At 34.8% G+C, this 11,970-nt stretch overlaps 1 protein-coding gene across 1 annotated transcript; it reads left to right on the top strand.

The window, feature by feature from the left end:
• The first annotated feature begins 89 nt into the window (after positions 1-89).
• Positions 90-10,673, top strand: LOC126865940 (adult-specific cuticular protein ACP-22-like). Its single transcript, XM_050618910.1, has 5 exons — positions 90-1,640; positions 2,255-2,321; positions 2,390-2,629; positions 2,937-5,741; positions 5,773-10,673. The coding sequence occupies exons 1-4, from the start codon at positions 1,626-1,628 to the stop codon at positions 3,095-3,097; spliced, it is 483 nt and encodes a 160-aa protein (XP_050474867.1). The 5' UTR covers positions 90-1,625; the 3' UTR covers positions 3,098-5,741; positions 5,773-10,673.
• Positions 10,674-11,970: the final 1,297 nt, after the last annotated feature.

The following is an 11,970-nucleotide window of genomic DNA, read 5'->3' as shown; positions in this document are numbered from 1 at the left end:
CTATGTATGTATATTAGTTTCGGTAACGATAGTACCCATCGCGAGTTTCACGGGTAATTCGCAAGCGTCTGAATTAATAACGAATTTGCTTGTAACTGATGTGCAACTTTGAATTCGTGTAAGCGATAAATATCATATCCGCAACACGGAAATTTAAATGAACAATTTGCATTGTCAAGCCACAGATTAATACTGTTGAATTTCTAAAGTTCATTGAGTAAAGGCGTACGCGCAGTTCCCTTGAGTTACGCAATTTTGACGACTAAAAGAAACATTACTCAATTTCTTTGTCGCTAGTTCCGAAAACCTGTTTCGTAAATCATCGAGTTATTGCCGAATCGTGTGAGAATTAGCTAAAACACGAGAAAAACTATATTTGAAAAATATGCCTCACGGAGATATGCACTGTGCAGAAAATATTATAAAGTTGAGTATTATTGTCGCATGAAACCCTATCCTAATTAATCATCAGACCGTGCATAATCTTTTTCCGATACCGGAAACAAAAAGGGTACATGAAAGGTTGACGAATTAGAAAACTGTAGCTTCATCTGCGTTCCTAAAATACATTTACATAATGGCATGGGATTTTCAATAAACGTAACGTTAATGCAACTTCGATGATAAATTCGTTAATAATTCATAAGGCAATTCGTCAAAAATATTTCATTGACCAACATACATTAGCAACATACAACGGCGATAATCATTAAATCAAAGAGATATATTCCTAGAGAGAGGGGAGAAAGGAGGAGAGGGTATTTGACTTTACATCGAATCGATAGATTACAATTCAGTCAGGAATGAATGTATCATGCGAGCGAATGCTGCGCGGAAATGCAATAAATTCAACAATAAACTGTATTGCCATGCTGGGATGCGGCTATTCAGGCGACATATTGACACTCGTTCGCTCTATCGTCGAAAACACGCAATTTATTACTCATTAATCTTGACAGTCTAATTTACGTTATTGATCGAATATATGATAGGACGATTTCTTCAATGAAATTGAGCAGAGTCAACGTGGGAATAATTGTAGCTCTATAATTCTAGAATTATCGCAGATTTTCGTGTTGATTAAATCTACTAAAGTATCGATAATGCATTTGCATATACTTGAATTTGGATAATAACGAGCGCAACTTCGAATTAAAGTTCAAGTTTATGAACGACATGCGTGAATATCATCGGTTGGATCGTGTGATTCAAGTTTCAAGTGAAAAATTTGCGTTTCGTTAGCAGATCGTTTCAATCGATTTTTTGTATATCCGGACCATGAAATCGCCTCTGCAAAGGTATTTTGAAACAGGAAACCTGAATTTCTTGGTTCGCCAAGTGTTTCGAAATGCATTTTTGTCAAGCTTTTACATCACAATATAATTTCGATGTCAATCCGTGGCTGGCTATGACGAAAACTAGAACTGTAACGGCAACTTTTAAAAAACATTCGGTCCAGCGAGCAATACTAGCTTTGCCTCTCACTCTATTGAAATCACTGACAAGCTATGACAAATAAATTAATGCTTTAATGAGTTCTTTCTTTCGTGAGCTGAACGCTCTTATAAAATAGGATTTTTGCGATCCAATAATCAGTCTATTCGTGATCCTCCAAAGGAGCAAATATGGCGTTGATACAGGTGAATACAGAGGATACAAGTGTTGGAAAGTAGCGGTGAACGCATTACGTCTTACTTGAGATTATTGGTGAAAGTTGGCGTTGCGATTATTGACACGTTTACTTGATACAAATTCGTTGAGAAACAATTAAGCAAGGATTACAACGCAGGCAACTTGAACAGTTCGTCGAACGAAGGAATGCTGGCAGACGGGTCTAATGCGATCGATCGTTCCAATTTCAAGTTTCACCGATGTTATTGATTAAAGAGTGGGGCGACGTTCCGTAAAACGAATCACGGGATCCGTGACAAAGTATTACAAAGTCGTAATCGTAAAGTAAAAACGCAGCATGTTCTAGAAGTCTTTATGCGATCGGGAAAATCGCCTTTACGAGTCTGTTCCGCTTATCATTCATATTTCTGAGAAAGGATAACGGGTTCTCCTTTTGCAATTTTCTACCCAGAATGCGCGACCCTCTATGATTAAAATGAATTTCTGTCGTGTTCTTCCAGCGTTCGATTTTCACGATTAATTTTCGAGATATTTTTGCCACGACTTTCCATCCAACCGCATGCTCTACGTCAGCGGGTAGATTAAAAATTGACAATTCTTTTCTTGTCTTATTCGCTTTCAGAACTTAGTTGTTTTTGCTCTGATCTCGATCACCTTTGCTAGTGCTCAACTAAAAATGTTTTACGAAGGTATGATATCGGTCAAATATTGTACTAATGTTGAAATTTAAAAATAAGGTTACTACATTTAATTTTAGACGACGAAGGCACTGGTGGCGTAGATAGAGCCGGACACAGTGGGGGTGGAGGTCATGGTCATGCGTATTCCTTTCATCACTTTTCTGGACCCGTGGTGGGTCATCACGAAGAGATCAGTTGGAAAGACAAACATGGCCATCATCATCACGATTACAAGGCCCATCCTAAGTATAAGTTCGCCTATGGTGTGGATGATAAACACACCAAGGACTACCATGGACAGAAGGAACATCGCGACGGTACGTATACTGCCAAGCTCAAAACATTGATCGAGCGCCGACAAGAAAGTGTACCGAGACTTGATTTCGTGCTCTTAATTAGAACCTTGAATTAATTGGACAGTGGAACTTCCTCTTAATTAGAACTAGTTGCGAGTTTGTTTGTCGACCAGTCCCGAGTTCTAAGACTTTTTTCCAATTTACAACGAAAAGAATAATAATTTGACACTGACATAAGGATATTTTGTGTCTTTGAATCGTTAATACGAATATTCGAGTGAACGCGTGCCTCTCAGAGAATGATTGATAAAAACATTTTAAATCGCAGGGAAAGAGGTCGAAGGAGAGTACCATATTCACGAACCTGGTGGCAACATGAGGAGTGTAAAATATCATTCTCACCCCCATGGAGGTTTCTTCGCGGAAGTTCATAATTATGGAGGAAATGATCATTCTGGTGGTACTTATGGTGGACATAAGCATAGATAAATTACACGATATCTTTTATTTATCTGAATATCGTTGTTATTGAATTCACATTGTTACTGTTATCGTTACACGCACAATGTATTTATTATTATTATTATATAAACTACAATTTTGTTCTTATTGTTGTCACGTTAAAGAATATTACATTATAATATTTATAATTATATTTATAATTATAATATTTACATTATAATTACAAGAAAATACATTAAGAAGCAAATCAAACGTTAAGTTGACTTAACTAAATATCCGAGAACTCATAAAAAATTAACATTCAATACGGCTGTAATCATGTTACGAAGATTTATATGGGAATATGTATATACGATTCGTATATTTCAATAATTTTTATCAACGTTGCGTGGAAACTACAATTTCTTGTCAGTTCGAAGTTTCACGAATGCAAATCATAACAATGCATCTAATTCTTCCTTTTTTCATAGATAAAGCAATTAAAACAAAATATGCATTGCTTTCAAATATTTCTTCTTTAAATTAAAGCTCTGAGTAAATTTTTCATAAAGCAAACAGAGGAAGTAACTTCTGTAATTAAATTAACCAAATTTACCCAAGTTATCTCAAACTTTCTTTCATCCAGACGTCGTTCAAAAAGGAAGATTCAAATTCTAGCAATGATAAAATTTCATGAAACTTATTCAGGAATACAAACGCATTATTCCGCTTCCAAAAATACGAGGACGTACAATCCTCTCGCTTCTGCAGCGATGTGTAGGATGTGTAACACCTTCTAGTTCTGGTCCTCTATATCGCATCGCCGACTATATTTTCGCGTCGCCGACTCTTGCGATGATCAAATGCCACTTGAAGCTCGTTAAAGTAATTAGCTGACAGAGTTTGTCACCGTTTCCATGCTTTACGTATCGCTTGGAAAATTATTTTGTCTACTGAAAAGAACATAACATATTTTTCATTTCTTATTTATAGTAAAACTAGCGAGTAAATCTTTCTTTTTAATATAATTTTCAATGTATTGATAGAGGTTGAATCATTTTATGAAGATTATGTGTATCCACTCCATATCGCAGGAGATCTCGCATTTTGCATTGCAGCTGATAATACAATATAAATATTTTATTAAACGACTGGCCCATGAAAACGATCTGAATCAGAAATTCATCGCAATCAATCTACTCCCTATGTACTCACGCACAAATGACGCATATTCATTCCGTATACGAATGCGCGCTGCAACGCGCAGCGCAGATCGATACAGTCCTTACTAAAGTAAACGGATGGATTACGAGTAGACTACGTGAAATAAGCTTTCCTCGCAAAAGAAATATGTCGACAAAGTGGACGGAGTTAGCTTGTTCCACTTATATAATCTCACGCCTCTTGCTATCCTCTTACGCTTCCATCTTCTGCAGAATGGATACATTTATTTATCTAATCCTGCGAAAATCGTGAATCCAACAATTCTGTTACAAACATGCATTTGAATGATTTTAATGTTGCATAAAAACTTTATTAAAATATATACAATCTACGTTATGGAGCAAAGTATTCGTATTTCCCTGCGAGACAGTGAAAGATGTACATTCATTGAAATATTGAAACATCTTTCTATGCATATGATCTCCCGGGTGAAAAGATGTGTTTCTTGTTTAATTTTATCTTCTCTCGAGTCACTTCGTTTCAATTTTTTAATTCCGAGTCGTTAACGACAATATGTTAACTATGTAAGTTTAATGTATTTTCACACACGCAACTCTGTTTTATCTTCTAATGTAAGATTACGTTAAAGTATTTTGTTAGTTCAATTATTAATTTAATTACTTACGTTATTTTATTCACTAATGTCTATGACTTGTATTTAATATATGGTAGAATTTCCTTTCCTTAAACCTATCGTGAGACAAATAGTTTATATAAAAAGATCATACTGATTCTTCTTATTACCTAAGATTTTTCATTCATATAACAGTAATTCGTATTCAAATACAAAAATTGAATTACCAGAAGTTCATTTAATCAAGCTTTAACTAAAACTTTGTTTAAATAAACGGCATGCCATGTTATAAATTGTAACAATTTCTGAATAGTCGGTACTACAGAACGTGTGTTTTCGAACAGGATGTATAATAGAAGAACTATTTTTTATATATATAATAGAAATTATTTGGGGGGGGGGTAAGATTATTTAGATGTGAAGAGGCATTACGGCATTACGAACTACCAAATTAAATTCATTAAGTTAATAAAACTTAAAATTGACACTTAAAATTACAATACATTTATTTGACTTAAATTAAACTTTAAAAAATAAAATTACAGATATTTTTCTAAATCAATTGTATTATTTAATAGGCGAGAAGGATAAGAGAATGAAGTTTTTTATTTTTTGTTTCAAGTTAGACAATGTATCCCTGTACGAAATGCGCGCGCAATGTTCTCATATTTGGTAGAGATAACTGCGCCAATGAAACGGCAAGATACGCAATTATATATCGCAATGTTCAATCGCAATCGATATAAATTTCTCGCGATCGATATGTCATATTGGTGGGCAACAGAACTGTAGAAGTGTAGAACTCTTGGACTAGAAGCACAGCAAGAAGATTCGAGAACGGTTCATTTAGAAGTTATCAGGTAAATATATAGTTTTTAGATTTATTTTTGTATTGTCGAATTCATCTGCGATTTAGAATAATGAGATATATTTAGAAGAGTTATTACATACATATATCCACCCAATCCGATTACTGAAGGTGGTTAAGAGTGAATATATACATATATATACTCATTGTATTTCTACATACAGTAATTCACAAGAGTATTTCAATATTTATTATAGGAAACTTTTATATATGTTATATCTATAATGTAAAATATTTTGTATTAGCATTGTAATGAGACATGATTACGTGTATGATATAAAATATTTTGCACTAGCATTGTAACGAGAAATGACCATTTGTATCGTATAAAACATTTTGCATTAACATTCTAATAAGACATGACTATTATGATTATGTTGTCAAATTTGAGACCAATCTGAAAATAAACACGTATAAAAACTACAAGAAATTTACTGTAAACATCACGTATCTAGTAGCTACGTATCTAATAGAAAAAATTTGTTTCTGTAGGATATGAACCGAATCCTATTCGTGTGTGTTCGTAGCCCCATCCCCACCGAATTACGTAGCTTGCGACGCGAACCTGTTGCGCGGGGGGTTATTCTATTGTCGAAAATCGAGGCGTTAAGATGTATCACCCGAACATGGCGTTTGTTAACTGCGTAATACCTTCGTCGTCATCCTTTCACCGTTTATATCCAGGCTACGATTAACTTTATTTAATTAACGTACGTTTTATTCAATAATTTATAAAATATCATAATTTATAACTAAATTATCTTTCTTTCTTTGATCGTTTCTCTGATCGTTACATTTATTAGTAGTTCGTATCATAAGCTTTCAAAACTTGATCTTCATCATTTATTTGTTTTTATATAATCTGTTCCCTTTATACATTTATTTGATAATTTTGATTCTTTTTCGTGCAGGTTCGTTGATTGCGAGAGAAACATCGAAGCATTAGGAGGACGCCATGATGTTTGACGATATTCCTTCTATTCGATATTCGATCCGCCAACTTCACACAGAAATATGGTAACGTTTGATTTATTCTCATTAGGGCAAACGTATTTTTACGTTGTTTCATCTTTTTATAAGATAGTTGTCATGTTTATTTAGTATTCAATTGATGCAACTACATTCCTCACAAATAATTCACGATTCTAATATAGTTAATATGTACGTAATATGATATTTTTTATAATTTTATGGTTTATTACGAAGACTAAGGTGAAAATACGTGAGATTAAACAAATCACTATTTTTAATTCGAATATGTTAAATTACTTTTTGATTTCAATGAAATTAAAGGAATTTTTTAACATTAATTCAACCTAAATTCTCTAGACTTTGTTGAAGAATTGAAATAACTTTTACATTTTGTTTCGTTATCGTCAGTTGTCTGTGATAATATTGTCATTTCACATTTTTCTTTCTTTCATTCGTATTAATTAAAAAATAAAATCTGTTGAAAATTTAAACACTTCAAATTGTTTTAGAACTTTCAAATAATCAATATTATTTTTAACAACAAATTACAGTATTCCACGTTTTGTTACAGATTTCTTCGAGTTTTCTCTTCTTCAGGGGAATTTTGTGGATCTTATTTAATGGGCTTCCCAGTAACTACTCTTGGATCATCGACATCGAGCAGCGTTCTTCGTATCTTCGTTCTTCGTAATGGTGAGTCGCAGGCATTTTTGTTCCTCTGGTCACTCAATCATGTCGTAGGATGAAAGGTCCGAATCGGCACGGATGACTGGTTGTATTACGTAGAATTTTTGACGAGCATAGTGACCGCGAATATTTAATATATTCGTGAGTAGTAACGTTTCTTGTCTGTGTTTTATTTATTAGTTCAGGATAGGTTTTCTTGCACATCGTGTTTTTGTATTTCAATATAAAGGATTGATATGAATAATGTAATGTTGATAATTAATATATGGATCTATGGTTCAAAATCGTAGAATATAGAATTATTTATAAAATCAAAGTTTATATGATTATGTAGAATGATTAAATGCTCGGATATTACGTATTTATTAATAAATAAAACATGAATATTGTAATAAATAACGAAATAACTTCATTTAGTTATATCGTAGTAGAAAAGTCTGATACCCTCAGGCTTCGTTATTATGAGAGATTTCAATTACATATGACTAAAATTATTATAGTGTTAATGAGTTTCCATGAATAATATTTAATTTTATCTTCTATTTCATTATAATATGGAACAATTTTATTATTTGAGTTCCATATTTAGTGAAATTTGACATGTGAAATATATTAAAGACAATAGATACCAAATTGTAATCATGTCCGTCCATGAATGTATCAAATTTCAGAGAATGTATCAAACGTGCAAGAAGACACTTCGCGACAGGCAGATTTCAGAATCAAAACAAGTTTCAAACACTTTTTTATGTTTTCAAAGATGTGTTTTGATGAAGGAATCTCCTGAGGATATTTCATTGTTATTTATTGATATAAATACTATTTGTATCGAATCTTAATCTGTTCTTTAAGAAATATATTTTTTCCTAACTCTTTTTCATTTTTGTGTAGTAGTTTAGTAATTCATTAAAGTAATGAGATAAAGCAAAATTAAAGTAATGAGTAAAATATAAAGCTGTTAAAATTGGAAATAAAATTGAACTACAAAGTCGAGGAATATTAGGCCGTTAGATACAAAATATACGAAATGTTGCAATTGATCATATTTCAGCCTAGGATTTTCAGGTTTAATCTCTTCCATATTTATTGCTAGAACCTCACTCACGTGTCCAGATGCTACTTAGGTAGAAGATAGGTAGTAGACAAGGTGATTATAAACTTAATACCTAATTTCTCAGCGACTGACGTTGCGTTAGTATATCATGCACGACGTATTTTCCACAATGTATGTGTGTGTATGTGTGGAATTGCGTCGCTTTTGCTATTTATTATAATTTTCACAAACACTTAGAAATTCCAGAAGTATGATTGCAATTTGCAATAGCAGTGTTATTAGATATGTACAGCAGATTATTAATCTTGCCTTTGCATTACAATGATATCAGACTGTGTACCATCTATTTAATAATATTATTTCTTTAAATAATATACATATAATCACGCACGATTATGTATATTTAATTGAGATTGGAATTCAAATATGCTTCAAATTAATTCTAATTAAAATCAAAATATGCAAAAAATTTGTATGCAACGGTCGGTAGCCAACGTCAGTCGATTTCAGGAAAATGGTATGTAAATTAGAGCGTGAAGGTTGTGTGCCAAACTCGGGTATCGGAGGCGTCCCGGGACGTTTCTCTAGTGTAGGCTCTTGCGCCCGGGTTATGTGTGAGAACCGTGAAGCGAGTGTGTTGCTGTGCCTGTTTTGCCATTTTTTAAATATAGGGCTAGGTAGGATAGGTAGCATACTTTTTGGTGTGAATGTTAATTATAAGTAGGTAGGGCCGGGCAGGTTGGCACAGTCTCTGGTCGGGTAGGCGCGTTTTCGCGTGTCCAACCTGTTTCAGGAAAATTGATTTGAAAAATCGACGGCGAGGTTGGCGCCACGAGTGAAGCATACCATTCGTCTCTGGTCTTGTCCATCGATTTTTCGAATTTCGTGGTCGCGGTCGCGAGTAAATTTCGAAACGGACAGCGATCACTATGATCGTTGTTTTCAGCGGGTATTGCGCCCGAAGAAAGAAGAGGCTACGAGCCGAAGAGGCCCGGCAAATTGCCATAGAAGAGGGCAACTACTAATGGTTTTCTATCCTCTGGATCACCCAGAGCATGGAAAATCATTCTCGTTACTACTTTGTCACTATGCTCGCTTTTAGTATCTGTAGTTATCTCTTTTTTCTTTTTTTGTCGATGTATTATATATGTGGGCTGACCAATAGATTAATTACGGTTAAATTAGAGTTGCGGAAAAGTTTTGTATTTTTAAGCTTTTTAGTATCGCGAAAGACTGATTACGATCTCAGTTAGAGTTGCGAAGAAATGATAATCGTGTTTGCTTTAGCGTTGCAAGTGAAGCTTTCGGCTGGTGCTTCTTTTTAACGACTTTCAATGAATCTCAAGTTAAATTCGTTCTCGTTGTAACGAGAAATTCGTTGCATGTAATTGGTGTCGTTACCACATAATCTCCGAAACTGTTCGTCATTATCATTAATTTGACTTTGTTTGAATACTCAAATGACACAATTACGTACAAAGATACAAGCGGAGCTCACACGGGATATATAAATGGATGGATTTCGTGCATATAGGGTTAACTTAATAAAGGAGAGGGTTGTTCTAAGCCCTGCTCGACATATTGGGTCACGTATTCCAGCTAGAGGATGCTGTGACGATTTCTGTCTACAGCGAAAGCCGATAGAAATTAATTTTCATTCGTGACGACAGGACATAGTCCCGTATCACCTTTTGTTTGTTAAGTGTACATAAAAAGAATTAAAATGCTCTGTTATATCTTATGAGGGTATCTTCAGATTAGACTAAACGTACTTGTATGTATGAGTATGGGTATGTGTCTACCCAAGAAATTCAAGTGTGTAACTATTAAATGCCTAGATATTAAAGGATTACATCGTAATAAGTATGTAATCGTTTATCGAGTTGGATAGGGTAGTACCAAGAAGCAAGGTAAAATATTTATTTCTGCAGCAAGATTTAAATTGGAATGGCGAGAAGGATGCTGTAATATCTGCTAATCTCTTGCTAAATTACGTAATAAATTTTCAAATTATTACATTCTATCAGGGTTTGCGAAGTTTCCAGTTAGAGATATTAGATCCGTAATTGCTTTCTGAGCGAAACGTTTACAGATACTGAACAGTATTAGCGCAAACTGCTGACGATTTATACAAACATTTTCATTGTATAATTACATTCGACAATTTACAATAATAATTTGCTACTATTTAACTCTGAATAATATTCGAACCTGAATTTAATTGCTCGTTGTCTTCTTCAATGAATGTTCTGTAAAGAAAAGATCGAATCCTTAAAACACGTTACACAGTAGATGTTCGATACATATTACATATTACTTAAAAGAGCCATAAAAATGGTACCATGCAAGCTTTTATCCACCTTTTCACATAATGAAGCTGATTTGTCAGTTTGCTGTCAAATTACAAAATTGTTGCCAAGTTACAATCGGTTACGGGAAAAGTTTCTAACTCGGCTCTTTATTCGGTCAAGTTAAGAAATGAAATTGTTCAAACCTTTTCGCTAAAAGAAACAGACAATTTCGACAGTCGAGTAGATAAGGTAATTTTATCGAGGGAGTGCGTTATTCCTGCGGGCGTGTGGTCTGCTTCTTTTGCTGGATTGGGGCTGGAAAAGTTGAGGAGTAACCGGATGATACGTACACCATCGCGAACAGTAGTACCAAAGGCAACACCTACCGGGATGGGTCTGTCAAGCGTGGCCACAATCAGGCGTAGACCAACGGCGGGGACGAGTTGTCGGAAACAGGCGGCGGCAATAATGCGCGATGGACGTGATAGGGTGCGATCGATTTTCTCGATCTCGAGAGAATGGAGTCCTTATTATTCCGCCGAGAAGGCAGCAGACCGAGGGTAGCTCCGTTATTCGATTCGAAGCAGCGGTCGCCTCGAATCTACCGCTATCCCTTCAACTCACGCTCCGACTCTTTTATACTCGCTTTTCTTTTCTCTTTTCTTCTCTTTCTCAGCCTACTTCCTTGTTGGTAAAAATCCAATTCGTGCCGGCGCATTGCATGGAAAATAAGAGGACGGGACATTGAATTGCTGCTATGTAATGGTGCTACGTAACGAAGCTACTTGTGCCGCGGGCTATCGGACTTTAGCGAAACGCGATAATCGAAAGACGCTAACGCGTGCTGCCGTTGTCTTCGATTCATCGAACAAAATATACTGAAAATAAACGATATTTTTTAAAACGTTGGCGCAAACTCGAGGTACTGATAATATTCTACTAATTACAATGTACCATAATTGGAAGCAGAATCTCTCGTTATAGTCTGTAACAGCTCGAGTGTCATATCGTGGTCGTAGAAATGATTCGTTTCGAACGATCGATTCGCGGCCAATTGAAAATTAGTTCAACGCCAGCGATCGGCTACCGTATGAATCGTAGCCTGTTAATTCTCAATGACCGCTTCGTCGTATTTTACGTTCTATTCAACGTTCCATTTTACTTTACCTATCGTTAGAGATGGAGATGAGTTGACTCTCCCAAAGATAACTGAAGTTGAGAGTATTTCGAACGGCTAATGAATATTAATAG

Source organism: Bombus huntii, chromosome 5 (genome assembly GCF_024542735.1).
Source record: "Bombus huntii isolate Logan2020A chromosome 5, iyBomHunt1.1, whole genome shotgun sequence".
Lineage (NCBI taxonomy): Eukaryota > Metazoa > Arthropoda > Insecta > Hymenoptera > Apidae > Bombus > Bombus huntii.
The sequence above is the reverse complement of the archived record's forward strand: the minus strand, read 5'-3'. Positions and strand labels throughout refer to the sequence as shown.

Coding starts and splice junctions, on each gene's coding strand:
- LOC126865940 (XM_050618910.1), top strand. Junction 2,322..2,389: donor ACTAAAAATGTTTTACGAAG/GTATGATATCGG, acceptor ATTTAATTTTAG/ACGACGAAGGCACTGGTGGC. Junction 2,630..2,936: donor ACAGAAGGAACATCGCGACG/GTACGTATACTG, acceptor TTTAAATCGCAG/GGAAAGAGGTCGAAGGAGAG.